Source organism: Ambystoma mexicanum, chromosome 1q, assembly GCF_040938575.1.
Source record: "Ambystoma mexicanum isolate Mex_15411 chromosome 1q, UKY_AmexF1_1, whole genome shotgun sequence".
Lineage (NCBI taxonomy): Eukaryota > Metazoa > Chordata > Amphibia > Caudata > Ambystomatidae > Ambystoma > Ambystoma mexicanum.
The window spans coordinates 1,062,328,679-1,062,352,486 of NC_090922.1; the positions used below are offsets into that span (position 1 = coordinate 1,062,328,679).

The 23,808-nt window shown below is 46.0% G+C and overlaps 1 protein-coding gene across 1 annotated transcript in view; it reads left to right on the plus strand.

Moving 5' to 3' along the window:
• The window catches only part of LRRC8B (leucine rich repeat containing 8 VRAC subunit B), a 257,767-nt gene extending 249,787 nt beyond the window's left edge, over window positions 1–7,980 (plus strand). Inside the window, exon 4 of the mRNA XM_069641752.1 lies at window positions 7,044–7,980. Within this exon, the coding sequence (XP_069497853.1) occupies window positions 7,044–7,310 (267 nt within the window). The 3' untranslated portion in view covers window positions 7,311–7,980. The remainder of the gene's footprint in view (window positions 1–7,043) is intronic.
• The last annotated feature ends 15,828 nt before the right edge of the window (window positions 7,981–23,808 follow it).

The following is a 23,808-nucleotide window of genomic DNA, read 5'->3' on the forward strand; positions in this document are numbered from 1 at the left end:
TGGGGTTCTAAGATCCAAGTGATGCCAATGCGCTCGCCCTTGAAAAATCTTTATCCCATATCGACTTCAAGCATCGTATTTTTGAGCCCACCCATGCCAAGGGTCGCACCCTAGATTGGCTATCAGACTTGAATGTTTCCATCAACATTCTTCAGAACAAACTCATTGCCTGGACAGACCACCACTTCATATCCTTTACTGTTCAGGGAGCCACACTCCCTACCCCCGCTATGGCCCCTCCTTCACTTTCCAGGAACACGTGTGATATTACACCACCTAACCGAATCCCTCTAATCAACAACATTGTGGATGTTAACAACTACAAAAGTCTAGATCCCACTGAATTGGTTGATCTTTATAACAATACATTGAACTCGCCTTGGACACTATTGCCCCAGTCAAATAAAAAAGAAAGCTAAAGCTGCCGCCCACCTCAACAACTGGTTCACCCCAGAACTTAAATCTATGAGAAACCTAAAAAGAACTGCAGAAACTACCTGGCGTAAAGACCCCTCCAGTCCTAGCGCTCTATTTTCCAATGCAGCCACCATCTACAAATCAGCCATTATCTCTACCAAAAAGGAAATATATAACACCAGAATATTCAATGCCAAATGCAAGACTAAGGAGCTTTTCAATATTCCAAGGGAACTAGAATCCCCAGCACCACCCTCCTCAGACTGCACTAAAGACGCCACCTGGTGCTCCAAAATTCAACAAGCCCTAGCAGACAAAATAGCCTCCCTCCATGTTAAAATGGAAGAGAAAAAGAACAGCCTTGCAAACAGTTTAACAGACCATGCCACTCCCAAACCTCAACATCCTCAGTGCCCATCATTCTCATTCACTATAGTCACACCAATCGAAGCTGAAAATATCATCATAGGCCTTAAAACGTCAAGATACCAAGGCGACACCTGTCCACCCACTGTTATCAAGCACTGCGCCAAAGGATGATCACCATTTATCGCCACTATGATAAACACCTCATTTAAGACTAACCTGGTCCCAAAAAACCTCAGGGAGGCATGGGTCATGCCTCTGCTAAAACAGCCAAATCTTGACCCGAACACACCGACAAACTATAGACCAATCGCCACCGTCCCTTTCCTCCTAAAAATTCCGGACCGAGTTGCCTACTTGCAAATCCAGAAAAATCTGGAAGACAACGACCTACTTTGCCTACGTCAATCAGGCTTTCGGCCCACGCCCGGCACCGAGACCGCCCTCCTTGATCTGAAAATAGAGATGGATGAGCTGAGAGACAAAAGCAAGCTGGCCATGCTCCTCTTGCTAGACCTCTCTGCCACATTTGACTTGGTTGACCACCAGATCCTCACCGACCACCTTACCTCTGCCGCAGCCTTCTCCTCCAACGCCTTCTCCTGGATCAAATCTTTCCTCTCCAACCGTACCACTAGGATTTTCTCTAGTACTGCCTCCGCAGATCCTATCCCCATCCTCTGTGGGGTTCCCCAGGGATCATGTACATCCCCAACTTTATATAACATCTTTACGAAGCTCCTTTTCGACCACCTCGACGACTTGGGTGTCACCTACACAAACTATGCAGATGACACCCAGGTCCTCATCACTCTGTCGGGTCATTATGCCAACGACACCAAACTAATCAACAACATCTACTTGGAAATCCAGGCGTGGATGGCAACACACAGCCCCTGCCTTAATGATGAAAAGGCCGAGCTCCTGATCATAGGCACCCTAGCCCATTTGAATAAACTTGACCCTCAGTACTGGTCCTTCATGATTGATGGTAATACAATCAAAGTTGCAAAAGACGCTTGGCTGCTACCTAGACTCCACCTTATCTCTTAAAAAAAACAAGTGAGCGCCATTTCCTCCTCAACTGCTTATACTAAAAAGATAACCAATGCCTGTAAGTCATACCTATCCCACACCAGCTGCTTGACTTTAGCCAGAGCCCTAGCGCTCTCCAAAATAGACTACTGCAACACACTCTTCTCAGGCACCTCTGAAACGAACCTTAACAGACTCCAGATCTTACAAAATAACTCCTTAAGATCCGCCCTAAACATTTCAAGATCCAACCACATCTCCAGCCACAGACAAAATGCCAACTGGCTCCCAGTGCGCGACAGAATTACTCTACGCACCCTGGAAATCGCCCACAAATGCCTTTCACACACTGCTCCCAAATATCTTTCAGACAAGTTCTCCCTACATCACGCCTCCCGTTTTACCAGATCATCCCACACCCATCGCCTCTCGGTACCTAAATTCAACCTCAAAACTGCAGGAAGAGCCAGCTTCCCTGTCCAAGCAGCCAACCTCTGGAACTCATTAACCCCTGTCCATCAGACTAGAACCATCCTTCAGTGCCTTCAAAACTAACATCAAACTATGGCTTTCCGATAAGCCCACCACCAACTGAGCCCAATCAATCCAGCCTTACAGTGATCTTGCATCACAACCACTGCGTGGCCAAGTAGCCTGCAGTGCATCTGCACCTTCATTACTTGGTCAGACCAATGCAGACTATTGTAACTATGTATGTATATGTTCCTGCCTTACAGGGTCAGACTAATTTGTAACCAGTCGACCTGTCACTTTTAACTGCTTATTTCTGTACTTGTATGTTAAATGTTAAAGGTATTTGTACCGTGCACCGTCACCAACAGAGTTGGTCCCCAGGCGCTCTGGCGGATCTGCAAATGAGAAGGTGGGATGGGTTAGTAGGTGAAGCAGGAGTAGGATAGTGAGAGGAGTGGTGTTCTGTTGGCAGCTTCAACTCGGTATACACCAGGTGCTGAGCTACGGTGCGAGTATTGGATCGATGTCAGTCCTCATGTGCTGTAGGTGTTGATTATGTGTTGTTGCGGTGTTGTGAAGTGCGTGCGGGTTGTTGTGCAAGAGATGTTTGTGTGATATTTTTGAGTGAGATAAGTCTGCAGAAATGCTGAGTTTTTTGTTAGTCGTTTTGTATGAAGGTTAACAGAAGTTCAGAAATCTGTCCGAGTGTGGCACTCGCCAATCCTCCCAATTGCATCGGGATGGGCAAAAGAGCTCCACCTGGGAGGGTTTAGTTTATGTGGGGCGCTCCCTGTGCTGTTCCAACATGCTTTGTAAGTGTTATGATTGCTCCTCGTCGTTCTATTCTAGCCAACTCTTTAGGTGTTCTAATGCTGATGGATTGATTAATCTGGGTTGGGTGTCTATTCTCCTCTTTGGGTGCCCGGGCTGGTGTAGCAGACTCCTCTCAAACTTTCTATCTAAATTCGTCTGCCGGTTTTGATATGGTCCGTCCGGGGGGAGTGGGTGAGACATTTAGGTCTTTCGTCTGGGTCAGAGTATGTGATCAGTCTCTGGAGGTCTCCTTTTGTGGCTATGTCCCATGATATCTTATGGTCTGTTGTGTGGTCGGTCCTTTGGGTTCAGTGTTTGTCCATTTCAGAGTGGCCGAGGTTGGTGTTATTTTCGTTGTAGTTTTAATGGGGTGGCCATTCTAGTTTGTCGCTGTTGTTGTTATGCTGTGAAGAGCCATAATTTGAGGGGTTTCCTGAATGCTAGGTGGTTTGTTGTGTTCCGTATATTCTTAGGTAGGTCATTCCAGGTTTTCGGTGCCTGGTGAGAGAAAGAGGATCCTCCAAGTTTTCTTCTGTTATAGGGTTTGGGTTCAAGGCGGATGTCGGTGCTTGATCTCAGTGTTCTTGTCAGTTGATGTAGGCGTAGCTTATCGCTAAGGAATTCTGCGCCTTGTTTGTGTATTGCACTGTGCGTGATGGACTTGAACTTTATTCGCTGTTTTAATGGTAGCCAGTGTAGTATTTTTAGCGCAGGTGTGATGTGTTCTCTTCTGGGTACCTTCAGGAGGAGTCTAGCTGCTGCATTTTGTATGCGTTGTACATTTTTTAGAAGTCGTTTGGGCATGCCCAGGTATAAGCTATTGGCATAGTCTACTCTCGCAGGAGGAAGAAACATTTCTTGAGTAGAGAGTTTACTTGTGGCTCTAGGGTGAGGTTGTTATCCATCAGGACCACTAGGTTTTTTACAGTTGATGATGGTTCTGGTGTGGTGCTGAGCTCTCTTGGCTAGGGGATGTAGCTGATGTCTCCTCCCTTTTTTGAAACTATCATTAGGTCTGTTTTGCCTGGGTTGATTTTGAGGTGGTTGAGGTTCATCCAGTTAAATATCTCACGAAGGTAATTTTCTAGTGTAGTGTTTTCTTCTCGGGTGTCTTGTATGTTGAAGATTATTTGAGTATCGTCGGTGTAGTTGTAGCATGTGAGGCTGTGTTTTTTGATGAGTTTGATAAATAGGTACATGTAGATGTTGAATAGAAGCGGCGAGAAGGATGATCCTTGTGGTACACCGCACGTGGAGTCTCTAGGTTTGGATTTAAAAGGTTTCATCCATACGATTTCGGTTCTGTTTGTTAGGAAGGATTTGATCCATAGTAGGGTGGTGTCTGTTATCCCTAGTGCTTCTAATCTCTTTATGAGGATGTTGTGGTTGACCGTGTCGAAAGCTGCAGACAGATCAAGGAGAATCAGAGCAGTGCTGTTGTCTAAGTCAGCGTTCGTTTTTAGGTCGTCCCGTATTGAGAGGAGAGCTGATTGTAACCGGGTTGGCACTTCCGCCATTACTGTACCTATCCTTCATGTAATTATGTATGTTCCTAGCTATGTTTGTAACTTGCTAAGTTTTCCAGTGCCCAGCTACCTTAGGGTTAGGTGCGCGATACAAATAATAAACAAATACAAATCCTGTAGTATGATTTCCGAAAGAATGCTCTGCGAAGAGCGCAAGACAATAAGAAGACATAAGCCAAGTGCCCATTCATCTCCACTAAACTGCCTGTGCCCTCTCAACCACCACCCGCTAGTCCAGAGCCCACCAGCTCTGACCCCCCCAGTTCCTTTCATGCTGATACCCATCTGACCCTCCACCGCCCCGATCACTCCAGGACCCCCACCACAGCCCTGATCCTGCGTGGCAATATATTTTCCCAAAACAACCAACATCTACCTATCTTCTGAGGACCCAAGCGGGCCAGATGGCAGATCAAACCTTTGGGGTGGGCGCCTGGGTAAGAGAATCCAAAAGGGTAAAGGTTAGAATGCCAATATATTACCTCATGTGACCTGATTACCCCTATTCATGCAAGCTTTTATGTGTGCCATTATTTCTGCATTATCAGATCCTGTTTAGTTAGAAAGATGTGTGCTCCCTTGCCCTGCAACAAACAGAAGTGACAGGGGATACCAGGCTTATCTCGGTTCTGTGATCTAACCTAGGCAGAACTGTTATATTTATTTCAACATAAGAGATCATAGAACAAGTGGTTCTGTGTGGAGAGCTCTAACACTGTACATGCACCTATACAACCATTATCTCGTAGCTACACACAATGAGGAGTAGGGTGTCCATATATAACAAATCAGTGAGATGAAAGCATTCAATTCAAATGACTAGACACATTGAAATAATTAACATTTTTATTCAAATATAGAAAAAACATCACAAAAAAAGATCACATTTTTCTAAAAATCATCAAAAGTGCCAATATCAGTACACTTCTAAACCAGTTAGAGAGATAAATCACTAAGCTGATTTGACACAATATTATAATATTGTCTCACGAAAAACCATACACCAGACATCTCATTCACACTCAGACAACCTAACATAACAAATTAATTCATTCAATTCTTACATATGTATCTCGAATATAAAACAACATTCTAAAATACAATCTCTGTTCATTACAAATAGGAACAGCAATATCCTCACAGATAAGTGACCACGAAATGTGTGATATAATAATCCTCAATACAGTGATTAATAATGCTGCTCCCTTGCCCTGACGTTCACACCGCAGATATGAGCCCAGCTGGCCCACGTGTGCCAAAAGCCAGGGAGAGACGGCAGCCAATTATCATCTTGTTTCCCATATAGTATCAACTGTTCCGTAGGCCCCTATAGTATCAACTGTTCTGTAGGCCCCTCACCAATCCAATGCTAGAATGTGCACCTTATTCATAATGTCATCAGTGATGCTGGTACATTGATACTGTAGGGGGATGGATGGGCATGAGGCGAGCGCAAAAGGCCCGGAACACCGCAGAAGGGAGACACACTTATGTGGATTGCTGGGACAGGGTCTTGAAGAGGGGAGCCTGGAGACACTGGGTCTGGGGAGGCCATGAGAAAAATGGTCATCGTGCAGAAGATCCCTTTTTGAAGGAATCTATGTGATTATTGCGATGGCCGAAAATGCAGACTTTTTTTTAACCCCTTTACACCACATATATATGCGGGGAGAGACCCCCGCAGCCGCATATTAATATTATGTTCTATACCCCCCCACATATATATGTGGTGTAAGGGGGGTAAACAAAAAAAAGTCGGCATTTTAGGCCGTTGTAATTGTGAGGGTGACATTTTGGTACGATTCCTTTTGAAATGTACGTGCTGATAGTGGGGTATAATGGAGGTGGGATGGATTGTACCTGATGAGGTGAGTGTAAAAGGGCACCAACTATTCTTTCATATCCCTCATAAACGAGTGAGTGTGTTCTTGATTCACTGAAAAATGTAAGCAACTATTTGTATATGCATAAACATTACTTGCATTAAAACTGCAAAGGTATGTTGTAACATTGTAAAGTGCTCCCATGTTATTGTCAGTGAGCATAACGACACACACAGACTGTACATTTAAAAACAATCACGTGTTTCATGACCAAGGGAGAGCTTTGTTGGTTCAGGGTGCTAAAAATAAAGTTCCCTGTAAGTGCCAGAAAACCGAAAATGTTTTAGTTACTGAAATGAGGGAGGCTGACACATTGTGCACTATAAATTAAGGACTCAATGTATTGCTCTCCCTTGGTTGGCTAACAAATTAAGAAAAGTAGGCTTCATTCTGTTGGACTGTAGGTTGAGTTCCCGGACTTTTAACTGATAATGATTTAGCAAATGCATTCGGTAACGGAACCTTTTTAATAAATTTGTCATTTTTCTGTAAATTCACATACATTCATTTTCTTGTACTTCCTTTCTAGATTGAAACACTGCCAGATGGATTATTTCAGTGCAAAAAGCTGCAGTCTTTACTCCTGGGAAATAACAGCTTGACCAGCTTGTCCCCACTCGTGGGTGAACTGTTGAACCTTGTGAGGCTGGAGCTCATTGGAAACCAGCTAGACACACTTCCTGTTGAGTTAGAAGCTTGCCAGTCTCTGAAACTGACCTGCCTCATTGTAGAGGAAAACTTGTTGGACACTCTTCCTTCTTATGTGAAAGAATGTATGAAGACCCCTGAGAAATAATGCACATATGAAGACTGTACATGGATTGAAAACACTTCTTGAATTCCAGCCAACCATATGATGGAAATGTATGACTGGGTATATTTCCATCTTGAACTGTGGCGTATCAAACTGTTACACTTTAGCATAGATTTGTGTTTAAAAGAAAATTGTTTTTACGTGGTAAAATAACATTTTATGATTCAGCTTGTTACAGAAGCAAACATTTGTGTAGCTGCGGTTTGTAAACAATTATACTTTGTATATGTGGGGACCACAGTGATTCATTTACATTTTACAAATGTCGCACTGGCAGAGTTACAATTAACTATTTCCTTGGTTTTCACTCTCGTTTACAAGTCACCAAACTGAAAAAGAGGCTATTTGTACCAGTATGTACCTTCAATACATATTGTTTTCCCTGAAATGAGTTCTCTATGACCACACCCAATTTGCCTATTATGGACATTGAACTTATTATGAGGTTGGCTGTTTTAATTTGAGCTATGTATTTGATGATAATGCTGCCGTTTCCTAATATCGGAAAGTGCTAATTTAGCACATACTTTTTGTGATGAAGTATTTATTTATTTTGCAAAAGTTGAATATAAAATGTGCCCTACTTTTTTTAATCGGGTGTTGTGTTCATGGGCTATCTTAGTGCACAATTAAACTATAAATTCAACAAAAATGTGTGTTTCTGGCAGTATTTCTGAATTCAGAAAAGATTCTGTTATGTATTACACTGAATAAAATCCATGTGTTCCTGCAGGGGCATCACTGGCAAAGCTTTCCTTTCACACAACGTGAGCACCTGTAGGAAATGGTGAGCCACCCAAATAAGCTTGGACAAACAAGCCTGTAGCATTTGTATTCAGCAAGTCAGAAACATTTGCACTATCCTTGCATCTTTTCAGTAGGGCTTTTCTCGCCATGCTTTCTAGTCTCATTCTTCAGCTTTACCCCTGATGCTTAACAACACGTAGGAGTTGAAGCCACATTCCTATTGTATTATGGGACTCTATAGTTACAGTGTAAAATGGGGAATAGGCTGACTTTCCATGGTAGTAAGTGGTCATGCATACATCTTACTAAAATAAAAAGTACAGAAAACATTCACACACGTTTTCAATAGCATGCATACAATTCAGATGACTAGTGGCATACTCCCAGCCTCGCTACCTTGATCAATCCCTTCCTAAGCCTTTTATTGTAACCTTGCAGAACAGCTGGGAGGCAAGCGTTCTTTTGGAATACCATTGCTAACCGCAACATAGTTCTCAGCTTGAAAGAAGTCCACAACTGGATCAATAATACCGTCAAACATTTAATTTGTCCCAAATTCCAGGTTAAATGGGGTTTCCCTGCCCTTCTTTCCCCTTTCTCCCAAAGGGGACTGCCTGGTAATTTTAGGTCAGGCTTAATTATTTCCTGCATCCTTCTCCTCCGGTCCTTCTCATTCTATTATCATCATCATCACCTTTACTCGTCTGTGGTTGAAGGATTTCTTGCACCCTTAATCTGTGGCTCTCACTTGGTTTAATTTCCTTTGGTCTCAGTCGTGAATCTTCTGTGGTGATATGGAGTTTTTGCCCCACTGATCTTCTTGTGGTCTCCTATTTTTGGCCGTTTAGTAAATAGGTTTTTGCTTCCTTAAAGTTTCACAAGGCATAGTTTAAGACTGTCACTTTCCTGCTGTACTATAGGTTCCTGACTCCTACTCTCTTCACCACATCAGCACTTCTGTGTTGGTCCTTCTCCTTGCTCCCATGCCACTGGCTTGTATGTTTTCCCACTGCAGGCTTCACACCATTAAAATGCAACCTTACCCCTAACTCCTGCCTTGGGTGAACCTTGCCCTCTCAATCTTCATACTTGGACTGGATAGACTCTTGCTTGTCCTTCAACAGCTCCCCATGATTTTTCCGCCTCCTTCCTAGCAGCTCCTTGAACACACCTCCTTTCACCCCATGAAGATCTCAGATTTTCACCTCTTGATAATATCCTATCACAGCCTGGTGATCTACTCCTTTCATTGCCTGATGATATCCTGCTTTCACCCCTTATTTTACTTCCCTCACGTTGTCTTCCAACTCCACCAAACTCCTCTTTCTCACAGCTCCTCCTAACTCCTTTGGAACTCGGAGGGCCGAATTTGTGGCTTTGCCAGGACGTCAGACTTGTTGACTATATTTTAAGCCTCTAGTTATGTTGTACATTTTTAAGATTTGCTTCCTCCATTGTTATTTTCGTTTGGGGGTGGCTTGTTCTTTTCATGCACCATTTCATTTTTTTGTTTAACCCTCATTTTTACTGTTTTTTGGGATAATTAATCTTTTATAACACATTTCAAACCAGAGACCAGTGTCTAAGTGCGGGACCAGGAATCAAACCTGTGTTGCTCTGCGTTGTCTTGCTTTCAAGACCAACTTGTTGCCCCTGAGCTATCCTCCCTGCCCTCAAACCATTTCTCTTTGTTGGTGCTCTTTGTTCTTCTATTGTATTCTGTTATATATTGTCTTCATTGCACCTATTGAACCAATTCATTAATTTTTGTAAAGCGCCTTGGCGTAAGGCAGTATAGAAACAAAATAAAGCAAACGCTCTCCTTTCTCGCCAACCTCCTCAAAATTCTCTTTTCCCCACCTTCTCTGAACACTTCCTTCTCTTTCCAGCCTCCTCTTAAAGATCTTTTTGTTCCCTCTGCCCCTTCTTGACCTCCTCCCTAGTGTTTCTTCCAACTCCAACTCTGAACATCCTAGCCAACTGACTAAGGGTCCGAGCCTAAATAGCCCGGTGACACTGCCGCCCCTCTGGTTGCGCCAGCTTTGAGGGTCTGCATCTGTGGCAGGGAAGGAGTGTTGGGACTTAATTGGCTGTGCCTAAGCGGTTAAGATGTGTGCGTGTGTTTTGTAGGAATTGTGGGTTGAGCCAACACTTTAAATGTTTGGTCACAAATTGTGGATTCGACTTCCTTCCTTTAAACCGCCCCAGATCACTCTTGGCCTTGAAGTTGTTTGGAGCTGGTATCTGAACTGTGTAGCTGTTGTATACAAAGGTAAGTAAGTGTATGTGTTTTTAAACTGGGCACCTACTACCCTCTCGAAATTTACAATTATGTATTCCTCTGAGAAAAATGTGATGGTGTTTTATCCATGGTATATGCTATGCAAGTGCTGTTCAAGACGGCTGTGCCTCTGATGTTGGCATGTACTGACTGTTTGAGCACAGCAGGAACTTATGAAATGCATCTGATGCCTGAGCCAGGGCACCAGGCGAGTGCTACAGGAAAATGGGCAGTGCCTCTGATGTGCGAGTTTGATTGTGGTGTGAGCGCTAAAGGATTCAGAATGGTTTCCATTAGGTCTAATACATTGTTTATTTCCCTGGCTTTTTTGTCACTGGCTTTCATTCACTCGCAGACTTCCACTCTCTTAGAAACAGTATTTATGATTTTCTCTGTGCTGGGGCCACATGAAATTCTTTGTTTTGGGCAGAGGAAGAGTTTGTTATTACTGGATCCCTGATCACGTGGATTTTCAGGTGCAGGAGCTGTCTCCTTTGAAGAGACTGGGACATTTATTGAGAAATTATTCTTCAAACGGTTCATTTGATTATTCAGAATACTGGTGTTTGTGGGGAGAGTTGCCCATTGACTAAGAGTGAGGGTGACCAGAGGAGCCTCTCCATACCTCGCCTTTGCCCATCAGCCACTAACACGTGATGGCACCAAATCCCCATGTTCACCCCACACGAGTCAGGTCGCGCTCTTTGTCACACTCTATAAAAGGTCTGACATTTTAAAAAGATTAAGGTAGACCAGTTAAAGGTTTATGTACCTATGAAGGAATCAAGGTCTCTATCGGAAAAGTATATTTCCATAACAATGAGTGATAAAGGCATTGGGTGTGGGTTGAACTAAGTGCATTATCGCTGGGCGGCAGGCTGTTATCTCGTGAGCCATTATCCCCATTAGCCAGCAGCTAAGTTAAATTTAAAGAAAGGGTTAAAACGTGCATGCACCTGAGCAGAGCTGTGGTGCGCACGACAATGAATGGCGTTGATCGTTATGGTGGATATGAATCAGTGTTTCAATGCAAGAGCTTCATAAGCACACCCAATTAAAGCCCAGTTGTTGCAGAAGTGGTACAAGGTGCTGGAGGTATTGCTTATTTGCACAGTGCCTGTCTGCTTCAACTCTGTAGTATGGGGGTGGGAGATGTAAGTCATGGAGGGAATGTCGGAAAGAACTTTATCTGGGGGTGTGGAGAGTGCGGACAAGCTAAACTCTCAGTGGTGACAAAGGCAGTTGATGGAGTGTAATGGATGTGACAAAGGAATGAAGAGCATATGGGACTTAACCTGGTAGTTACAGCTGGTGTTCCCTGCTTTGCAATTGGTGGTTGCACTCAATAGTTATAGTTTTTACCATTTAAACATACTTTTCCTTCACAGTGAAAGCAGGAATTACAGGTTTGAGTGACATGAGTGTGGGAAAATATTAGACTAACTTTGCTATTGAAATATGAATGTTCAGAGAAGTGACTGGGCCACCATGTTGTTTTATACAAAGCCCATGTCTCTAAAAATAACTGGGGAAAGTCACCAGAGTCATACCAACAAGAGCCTGGTTCTGCGGTCCTCTCCAGAGTTTAGATTCCTTCTCATGGTTTTCTCAGTAACATTTCCCGGTACTATTGGGATATTCTCAGAGTAGTTTATTTGGATCATATCTTATCTCTTTTCTAATAAGAGATTGCCATTAAAGTTAGGATAAAACATCTGCAAAGCTTCACTGAGTCTGCAAGCTTATATCGCAGATTTATTAATGATTATTAAACATTGACACTCTTCCCCATTGCCAATACAATTAATGGAGTTGGAAGAATTTGCATTTTTAAAGTCTATTTTACTGAAACTGCCGTATTGAAAATGAATGCCTCCAATGTGACCATATGAACAATGTTGTACCAATGTCATCTTGTTTCCCATTTCTTTTAACTATATATTTTATTAAGAGTGTAGTTCCACTGTATTTGATAGACAGAAACTCTTTGTTGGAGAATTACCTAATGTCGAACCAGTTAAAAAAAAAAAGAAAGCTATTCTGACTCCTTTTAATAAAAATGGAGGCAGTAGCAAATTTGGCTAAATACCATTTGATCTTAAATTTGATAATTAAAGCACACTTTTTTTTTAAGGGCGGACCTTGCTGATGGGCAGCGGAGCGGCTGGACAGTGTGTGGGCAGTACTGAGTTGTAGGCTCTGTGTGCATCAGGATTAGTCCTTGGACAATACAGAGTAGTGTCTTGGAAAGAGTAGGACCATACAATTTACAAAAAAACAATGAAGACAACTTTTTATTCCATGATTCCGCCATAAGGCTATAGACTGAACAGAGGCACAATTTAGTCGTACAATAATTTCCTTTTAATAAACTATCATATGATAACCACCCTGCAGTGCTAATCTCCCTCGAATGGTCACCACTATATGTCATATTTAACCACAATATTTTTGTTATGCTGTTGCCTCGGAGGATGTGGAGGGCACTCATGAAATTTATTTTTTCTAAATTACTTCCCAGCCCACGTAAAGATGAGTGCATTTATCTTATTAACTCCCCCATTACCTTATCCTGTTGGATTCCTCAAGGTTTTGCCAGCTCACACTGGCTCATCTATTCATGTGACCCATGGGCCTACTCCTGAAAGGTTTTACTTTGTGTTTCCAGTAATTGTGGGCAGCCAACCCCCAAATCATGACCAAATTGAAAAAAACAGAATGTTAAACTAATATATCTTCTCCAGCATTGGATCTTTCATAGATTCACATGCTGTAAATCGGGCCTCCAGATAAGGTGGGTATGAGGCCTTTTTACACATGAAAATCTTGCAAATGCAACAGCTTTATTATTTTCCTGGGTACATTTACACACAGGTTTAGAGCAGAGGGCAGTGCAAAGGTCAAGTTACTTGATAGAAACTAGGAGGCTTCTTTTGATTTTTATCTACATGGCTGTAATTGCAAGCCACCTCTGAAACAGAATTTATTTATCTGAAGCCTTTCAGAAAAGAAACTGCACACTGTGATAAAAGGAATGGTTTTTTTCCATTCAGCTTTAGAAGCACTGTACATCATTTCCTAGAATTTTAGGATTATATAATTAATAAGATGGAAAACTATGTTGCAATTGAGAATTCATATTTTGTAACAAATTATGCTTTTTTTCCAGTGAAAGCAAACCAGTATTGCACAATTGTATTTGTCAGAGTTCCTGTGCTGTGTGCATAATCATGCGTAGGCAGATCATTTTTACACTGATAATTTAATTTACACTCTAATTATAAGTGTGTAAAATGATGACTATGCACAGTCTAGATTACATCTATTCAACTTCGCAGTCAATGGGGTACAATACTATAAATGGTCGGTGGCAGCAGAGTCTTTGCTCAAGGGTGAGTGATTGGTGTAATGACAACCACAGGTGTTCTAGCCTCTCAAATCTTCAAGACTACAATTAAAACAACCCAAACCTGACTCTCCAGGAAGTGCGCGCTGTTCAAAAACAAACAAATGAATGTTACATTGGTAATTGAAATAGAAACTCAGCAAAACCTGTCCCTGTGATAATCCAGATAGTATTTAACTTCATGTAGTGCTTCATAAATGGTCATCCAAAATCTGTGTACTGTGATTATTATACCTCAGTCGATACTCAGTTAACTGACCTCTGAAGGATGTTAGCCAGTAAGATAGCTCAGCCGGTTGAGCACTCATTGCTGCAATCTGTGCATGATCTGTAGGTTGCAGGCTCGAATCCCGGCAAGTCCAACTCAGCCCTTCATCCTTTGGAGGCCGATAAAGGAGTACCAACTTTGGTTTGTTGATAATTGTGATAAATATGTTCTATGTGCAGCGCTTGGCCAAAAGCACTATATAAATAACCATTTGACCATTATATTAGATGTAGTATTTAGCATGGAGTCATTGCCTCTCTGCACTGTTGTATCATAACATTGGCATACCATTAGGTAGTAATAGCACCAGAAAATGAGGACTCATTAAACATCAAATGACAATTCTGCTATCGAACCTCAAAACACACAATACAATTCATGTTTGCTTTACTATGTAATTGGCCAGGTTTTTGTGATTTCAACATTTAAATATATACAGGAGAGATCAAATGGCCAGACCTTAGAGAAATAATGAAAGATGTATTTTGTCACAATGCAGAAAGCCACCATACGGTAATGATTTCCATACAGTTTGTTCATGCATCGGCTGGATGTCACGTACATTTTACTCTTGCAAAGGAGAAAAGTCATTTTTACTCTCTTAAAATCATATTTACTCCTACGTACTGTCCCCTTTCCTCCATACTTATGGAACATCTCTCCGTCCTGTGGGACGGGACTGGAGCACTTTTGTAAAAAGCATCCAAAAAGTTTGCAAAAATGTGTCCTTCCTCTCTTTCTTGCGCGGGGCCCGGCACGCGGCTGTAACCCCGCCCACCTTGGCTCCGCCCCGCGCATCGTCCTTTTCTCCGCTCGTTCGTGCCTGGACGCACTTGCATCCGCGGAAGATTTTCTTCCCTTTTTTCCTCTCTGGCTCTCGCTAGCGATCGTGTACTAGTCTGTCTGTCGTTCAAACTAGACTTGCCTGATTGTTCATCGTGTCACCGGCGCTTCGCAAGGGCCGATCCCCATCCTCTTTGTTTAGAGTGTTTGGGTCCGGATCATCGTTGGAACTCCTGTTTTTACTGTGACTCCCTTTCGGTCCGGGCTCTTCAACGTCGGTTGGAGCGGTGGGAGGAGGTGTTCCGACAAACTCCCCCTTTGCATTTTCAAGAGTTTATCGACGAAAAGAAGAAGCGCCCGGTAAGTTCTTTACTTTTCAGAGCACCCCGACCGGGAGACACCTTTCCGGGTTCTTCCCGAGCCGGGAGGGATGTTGATCGCTCTGTCACTGGGGATTGCCCTGAGATGCCCGTGGGGCCTAATAATTCTACCAGAGTTTTCTCTGAGGGTCTTCGTAAGGGGCCTGTGAATACCGGAGTACGCTCCGAGGCCCCTCCTGTGGGGGCTGCTTGTAGACCCAGTTCTACTGAGTCGTGGGGTACCAGAGCTCACTCTGAGGCCTCTCTATCGGCTTCTCAAAAATAAGACCGGGGTGCGCCCGAGGCCTTGGTTGTGCTTGGTGTTACCGAACGGATGTTCGAGGCCCGCGCTAGTAAGGCTGTTACCGGACCTGTGTCCGAGGTCCCTCGTACAAAGGCTAAAGTTACCACCATTTCTGAGAGGCCTGGCAAGGCCTTATCGGTGAAGGTTGTTTCTCACTGTTCCCGCTCTTGCGGCAACACCAGATCTGTTGAGGGGACAAAGAAGGTAAATTCTTCTTTTACCAGCAGTGCCGAGGTCCTTCCTGGGAAGACTGATTTGGCGGTTGGTATGTCGCAGAAACATTCCAGGCCTCATAGTACCGGCTCTGCCGAGGTTCCTTTTGTTAAGGCTAAACTTAAGACCCCTGATCCATCGACGGACACCCCTGCCTCACTTCCTCATGTGCCGCAGTTCCCCTCAGGTGATGACAAAATGGTGGCCGTTCCACCTCGACCGCGGCTGCCATTTTGGGTGCTACTCCTACAACTACGCCATCAGCCTCAGGTGTAGGACTTGGCTCTGGGGGTGAACCTAGAGTTCCTTGTGCGCATCCTTTTCGGCCAGCCTATGACTGCAATGCTCGCACAATGTTTCATTGTCTGTGGGGTCGGCGCCTTTGATTTTTGTGGATACTTTGGGAGATGGGCCGGTGTGGCAAACTTCCCCGTTACGTCCCTGGAATTATCCTCCTCATTAGAGGCCTCCTCCGGTTCCGAAACAGTCCTCGGAGGAAGCCTTTTTCGGCAAATTTCAGACGCTTATGCTTACCGACCCCATGAGGGAATATTTCAAAGGGCTTTTCAGAGAAATATGTCCACCTGCGCCTCCGGCTCCACCCATTCCTCCGGTGGTTCCGCTGGCGCCCCCTTTACCTACGGTGCCTTCTCCTACTCTTCCGCCTTTGCCTCCATTGTCCCCCGTGGACAAGGCAGCGCCTGACACAGTTCAGCAGGATCCTGACCTGTCGGATGACGCGCAGGGCGATCAGGACGAGGACCTGCCCTGCTCTATTAGAGCCTTTCATGACCGGGTACTGGACATGATGTGCTTCTTGGATGTTCCGGTGCCCGAGGTACCCGCTCCGCAGGAGAGTGTGCTTTCTGGGGCGTTCACCCTGTTTCCTTTGGAGCGTACCGGCCTGTTCTTGAAGAATGATGTTTTGGCCGAGGTCCGCAGGGTCTGGGAAAAGCCACACTGGACTTTTCGTCAATAAGAAAATGTACGTGCGATACAGGCTGCATTCTTCGGAAGAGGTGGCCCTGTCGTCTTGTCCGCCCCCTCCTCCACAGTGGTGGCTGCGGCCACTTTACAGTCCAGGCCTGCAGCATCCTCTTCTACGACGGCTACTCAGGTTCTGGGAAAGGAGGATAAACTCCTCGACTCCCTTGGGAGGAAGATTTTCACCAACTCGGCCTTGCAGCTCCGGCAGGCCCACGCCAAACTGGTGTTAGCGGGGGCTAATATGTGGAAAGGTCTGTCGGAGTTTGAGGAGTTCATCCCGGTCGAGAAGCTGGAAGACTTTAAAGCGGGATTATCCGACGCCAGGGTCTTGGCCAGGATCTCCTGGAGGCTTCGGCTCATCACGTAGACACCTCGGCTCGGGGCCTTATGTTGGGTGTTGATACCGACAGGCGTGGCTGCATGCCACCAAATTCTCGAAGGAAGCACAGGACAATGTGTTGAACCTTCCGTTTGATGGTAAGGATCTCTTTCATTCTACAACAGATGTAGAGCTGACCAAGATGAAGGATAGCACTCATACAGCTAAGTCCTTGTCGGTCCTTGTTAAAACCCCTTTTAAAACCCAGCGGCCGTTGTCACAAAGTCGACCCTCCTCTGGCTTTAGGGGCTTCCTAGACTGGAAATCTCGCAGAGTGGATACCCCTTTGGGGAATAACCGCTGGAGGCAACAACTGTAACGCTCACCTGATTCCCGTAGAGGCGCCGGTCTTGACTGGGCGTATACCGTATCTGCAAAGGTGATGTGTAGCACACGGCTGGCTCTTTGGGCTGGACCTCTGTGCACTGTATGTCTGACTTGAAGGGTAAGATGTCTGCAGATAGAAAATATGGGATTAAGGAACTGGGTTATTGAATGTCTCTCTCTTCTTCCCTTTCTCTTCTCCTGTAGAACCCCAAAGGTTAACGCTCTCACCTTAGGTAAGTAAACGCCGTGCTCTCCATCTGCCTCGGGGCAGGGTGCTGTAACCAGTTTCTTCACTGGATAAGGGGAGCAGGCCTCTTGACTTCAGAGGACTGCTGTCTGTCGTTTACTGCACGAACGGTAAGTTTCGAGTAATTCTAATGTCTTTAAAGTCTTTAGTAATGATGTTTCTTGTTTTGCAGGGTTCCGGCGATGGCGGATGACGGGCTGAAGTGAGTTGAAGATGGAGCCCGTGTGATGAATAGAAGCGCCTGGAAGCACGTAAGTAAGCGCTTGTTGCCTGCTTCACGATGCGCTCTAACTGTCTTTTTATTTTGCAGGTACAAGTTCGGAGCGGCTGCAGGGTGCCGGAATACCCACTGGGTTAGATGTGGAAAGGAGTAATGGCACGTGAGTATTAAAGTTCCCCAATGTCTTTAAACGCACCTTGTTTTGTCTTTCAGATGCGGGATGCAGCGCCGAAGGCCTCCGGGGCGTGCGAAGAGTTGGTAAGCTTTTGTCTTTCAGATGCCGGAATGCAGTGTGAAGACCGCCGGAGCGCACGAAGAGTAGGTAAGCCTTTGTCTTTCAGATGCCGGAATGCAGCGCGAGGCGTTGGTGACAGCCGATGGACCAGGTAAGTGAAGAGCTGTCCCTGAAGATCGTAATGCTAACCTGTTCTTTCTTGTCTTTATAGGTGTTGCTGAAGACTGGATTCAGGATGGTAAGCCTTTTTCCTTAGGCCCAGGATCAGATGCAGAAGACACGATGAGCGTTCTGCTGCAGAGGATGCAGAATAACGCAAAGCAAGATTCATCCATCGGGTGTGGTTTAAATAGCCTCCTGTAGTGCTTAGGTGTCTCCTTCCACAGCCACGCCTAGGTAAGAAAAGAGTTCCTGCTTTCCAGAAGAGTTCCAGTGTTCTGAATCTAGGGAGTGGCTCCTGCCCCACCCAACAGGAAAAGTAGTTCCAAACAGAAGAGGATCAGAGGCTCAACTGGCAGGCAAGTAAGCAGCATGGTCTGCTGCAGGTAAGTCCACCCAAGCATTATGAGCCCGGCGCTTCCAGCGCTGGGACTGGGCATATTTATGAGCCTGGTGCCACTGGCGCCAGGACTGGGTCCAAAAGGTCCCAATTGGGACTGGTTGGCACTCGGAACCTGGGTTATGGATCTGCTTCCAAGGGAGTTGGGAAAACCCTGACCTTTTGGAAGCAGAGATCATGACCACAACAGACTCGTTTTTTTCTCCCGCTCCACAGCCTCCTCCTCGGGTTCAGGTGGCAACACCACCGAAAAACCTACAAAATGAGGGTTATCCGCGCTCGCAGGAGACCCTGGTGGGCGGACACATTGCGTCTCATTGGGAGGCGTGGCAGACCATCACCGAAGACAGATGGGTCTTGTCAGTCGCTCGGGCGGCTTCCGCTTACCCCGCTTTCCCCTACCCCACCCTTCAACCCTCCTTTTCAACTGTCGGGTTCGCCCTCCCTCAAAGCCGAGGTTCAGAAGCTTCTGGACCTCAAAGCTGTAGAACCCGTTCCTGAAGGTTTCTACTCCCGGCTGTTTACGGTGTCCAAACCCAACCAGGCTGGCCTGCGCACCATCCTAGACCTTTCCCAGTTCAAAGAGAAATTAAAGATGATCACGCCCGGCCAGATACGGTCCTCCTTGCAGATGGGTGATTGGCTCAGCATGGTGGATCTTCAGGATGTGTACATGCATATTCTGATTTGGAATCCACACAGGAGATATCTCAGTTTCTCTTTGGGAGAGGAGCACTTCCAGTTTCAAGTGCGTCCTTTTGGCCTCTGCTCTGCGCCGCGTGTCTTCACGAAGATGATGTCGGTGATTGCGGCCTACCTTTGTCTGCAGGGTATCCATGTGTATCCGTATTTGGATGACAGGCTCTTAAGCAGTCCTTGCCCGTTGAAAGCAGCGTGCAATCTTCAGTCTCTCCTTCAGCTCCTGTCCCATCTTGGGCTGTCAGTGAACTAGCGGAAATCTTCAATGACGGTCTCGCAGGACTTGATTTTCCTGGGCTTTTGCTGGAACACGATCGACTGCAGAGTGTACCTGACGGGGGACAGAATGGCGGATCTGTTAGCCACGTGTCAGATGTTTGTGCAGTCGAAGAGCATGTCGGCCTGGTGGTTCTAGAGGCTTCTGAGCCTCATGGCCTCGTGCGTGTTGGCTCTTCCTCTTGCTCGTCTCAAGGTGAGGCGGACTCAGATGGCTCTTCAGAGTTCTTGGCGTCAGGCTGTGGACCCGGATTCCAAGTTGATAATGATTCCGGCTTCCATGGGAGTGGACCTGGAGTCGTGGTCATCTCTCAGCAACCTATCGGTGGGTGCAGGGTTTCAGGACCCAGCCCCTACGGTGGCGATCACAGCGGACTCCTCCCTTCTGGGGTGGGGCGCAACGTTGGATCTTCTTCAGGTCTCAGATCTCTGGTCGTCTCAGGACAAGCTCCGCCACATAAATCATTTAGAGCTTCTGGCGATCTTCATAGCGCTCAAGGGGTTCAGACCGATCATAGCCAACAAGGTGGTCCGCATACGCGCGGACAATGTGGTGTCGATGTATTACATCAGCAAGCAAGGGGGAACCAAGTCTCCCCCTCTCGTGGACCTGTCCATCCAGATTTGGGAGTGGGCTGTACTTCATGGTGTTTGGCTGCTTGCAGTGCACATCCCGGGCCAGCTGAATGTCACAGCGGATGCCCTCAGCCGGCGGACAGTGGTCGGCTACGAGTGGGATTTGAAGGCGGAGGTCCTCTCATGGATTTTCTCGCATTGGGGCACACCGGAAGTGGACCTCAGTATGCCTCCAGAGGGGGGCTGGGAGCCTCCTCTCTGGGGGATGCTCTTGAGATTCCATGGCACAACATGAGAGCTTACGCCTTCCCGCCTCTGCCTCTAGTTCATCGAGCAATTTGGAAGCTGAAGAACTCGGTGAACTGTTCCCTTCTACTCATAGCCTCGTGGTGGCCGGCCAAGTTTTGGTTCTCACAACTTCAACACCTGTCGGTGTATCCGCCGATCAGGTTACCAGTGACCCCCAATCTTCTTCATCAAGGGGAACAGCAGCTGTGGCACCCCTCCCCACAATCGCTCATCTTGGCGGCATGGTGCCTGAGTTCAAGTCTTTAGAACATCTTAACTTGTTTGCGGATAACATGCGTATTATCCAGGCAGCCAGGAAACCCTCGACTAGGTCAGAGTACAGAAGCAAATGGCTCAGATTCTGTCATTGGGGTTTGACCAAGCAGTTGGACCCTAGGGGGGCTACAATTGACACAGTGCTGTCCTTTGTATTCTTCTTAGCAGAGTCGGGTGTCCATGTTCTGTCATGCAGAACTTACCTTTCAGCGGTTTCCGCTTACCTCTGTACGGACCAATGCTCTTTCTGTGTAATCCAGTGGTTAAGAGGCATTTTGCACGCTTGACATGCCTGTATCCTCCAATTCGTAGTCCGCACCCGTCGTGGGATCTAAATGTAGTCCTGACGTCATTGTGTCATAAGCCTTTCGAGCCAATGGCCACGGTGGACCTTAAGTACCTGTCATGGAAAGTGTCCTTTTTGGTCGCTGTTGCGTCAGCAAGGTGGGTAAGTGAGCTCCAGGCCTTGATGGTGGAGCATCCCTTTTTGGTCTTTCACAAGGATAAGGTAGTCCTACGGACGAATCCTGCTTTCCTGCTGAAGGTGCTATCTGAATTCCATCTGAATCAGTCGATCTTTCTGCCGGTCTTTTTTCTGAACCCTACCTCAGAGGCAGAAAGGGTTCTTCATTGTCTCGATGTCAGAAGGGCTCTTAAGTTCTATCTGGACAGAACATCCGAGCTTAGGAGTTCTTCTAAACTGTTTGACTTTTGGTAACCCTCAGGGTAAGCAGGCATCTAAGGCGACTATTTCTCGATGGATCGCCGCCTGTATTACGGAGTCTTACCGTCCAAGGGCTGAAGCCTCCTAAGGGTATTCATGCACACTTGGTGCGGGGCAAGGCAGCCACGGTTTCTTTTCAGAAATATGTCCCCTGGGAGTCCATCGCTAGGGCAGATACTTGGGCCTCCCCATCTGCTTTTTGTAAGCATTATTGTCTTGACATGAGCTCATGAACTGATACTCAGTTTGGTCAGGCTGTGCTGAAGAACCTGTTTCAGTAAGTGGTATTTCCATCCACCCGTAGTTCCTGTAAGGAGTGCTTGATAATCTCCCATAAGTATGGAAGAAGGGGACGGGACGTAGGAGTATAACCAGGTTACTCACTAGTGACCACCTTACTCCTAATCCATAGTACCCTTTCCTCCATACGACCGCCCGCCGTCCCCTCTAATAAGGTTCTTCTGTTATTGCTAATGAGCCTCAGACCTGGCGATAGAAAAGGACTGATGGGCGATGCGCGGGGCGTAGCCAAGGTGGGCGGGGTTATGGCCACGTGCCGGGCCCCGCACAAGAGAGGAAGGACACATTTTTGGATGCTTTTTACAAAAGATCTCTGGTCCCGTCCCACAGGACGGAGAGATGTCCCAGAAGTATGGAGGAAAGGGAACTATGGACTAGGAGTAAGGTGGTCACTACGGTGAGTAACCTGGTTATACTCTCAAAGTTTAAAAACAGGGAGTGAAATACTCCCACCTCAAAATCTTATTTGGAGCACTGCTGTACATATTCCAAGCCATCGGGAATCCTCAGTAGTTGAATAGTTGAACCCTTCCCTGGAGCCACTCTTCAGATTATAATTGCATGTCATGCTGGAAGAAGTCCTCGTGAATTTCTCCAGAGAGAAAATTACTACTTCAAACTTAAGGATAAAGATGGATTCAACACACCCTGTTCAACATCTTCTGCAGAGGATGGAGTCGCATCTTCTGAACAAATAAGTCCAGTTCATTAAGCAAGGGATGGAGAGCAGATCTGAAAAGTCCCTGTTTAGGGCCTCCTCAACCTATGTGCTCAAAAATGTTTTTGGGGGTGACCGGCACAAAAAGTGCATTTATTTTCTATACACCAGTCACCCTACTGAGGAGTGTGTCATTTGTCAGGGCTTCAGTGCCAAGATGCTGAGGGATAGACATAGGTGTCCAATCTGTTGGCTCAATGAGGGAAATTACCCCCCTCATATGCAGAGTCCACCAGAAGCAAGCGAAAAGAGACTTCACCTACAACAAAGAGCACAGTCTGCGGAAAGGTCAGCTAAAAAGCTCAAGCACCATGACAAAGAAGCCCCTGATGTGTCATCAAGACAGGCTTTGCAAAAGCCAATGCCGCTGACGAAGGACATGGGGGAGGGTGGGGGTGAACTAATTGTCAGGAAATCGTTCGTCAAAGCCCTCATCATCCACAACGTTCACACTGTTGGTAAAACCAACTACAAAACACTCTGTCAGCACCGAAGACAGCAACCATGCCATCAACAGCAATAAAGTCATCCGCCAAACATCAGTCGATGACACTTCCACCGTCCACGGCAAAGTCGTCCGCTAAAGTCCAAACCCTCATTAATAGCACACTCATTGATGACACCGTCGCCGATGGGAACATCACCTTGGACATTTGCTTCATCAATGTCACAACCATCAGCTGGGAAGTGACCACAGTCTTCATCAACACACTCCTCCATGAAAAAGCGTACGGCAGTGCAGAAAGAATCACACCATCACTTGGAACTGGCGTCTTCATCGTCCACGAAAGTGGTGCATCGCTAGTCAACCATCACACAGGTGAGGCCTGCGGAAGACAACTGCAAAGCGCCACAGCTCTGGAAGGAGTTTATAACATTCAACATAATACAACAATACAACAAACCATAACGTACGAATGGCACTGCTTGCGAGGAGCCTATCTCTATTACGATAATCATGCCGCTTGCACTTTTCACTGTATAGAATTCTCTGATATTGATTTTGCCCGTCCATACACCCAACCCCATGACTTAGTGTTCAGACGGCACCCATGGCTGGTTAGATGCCTTAGTTTGGACTCTCCTCTTGGTCCATTGGGTTTGTAACCCCGCTTTCCGACGCGCCCGGGTTCTCAATGTCTGTCTTCTCTGGATCCCAGCATATCCTGTAGGAGTGTGTTCAAAGCCAATAACTTGTTGCTACTTTCTCTCGACCCTCTCTCTACTGCGCGGGTCCATACTACTATCTCTGCCAATGCCCAACGATTCAATTCGGCCCACCATGCTTCTATTCTGGCCCTGTGTCGG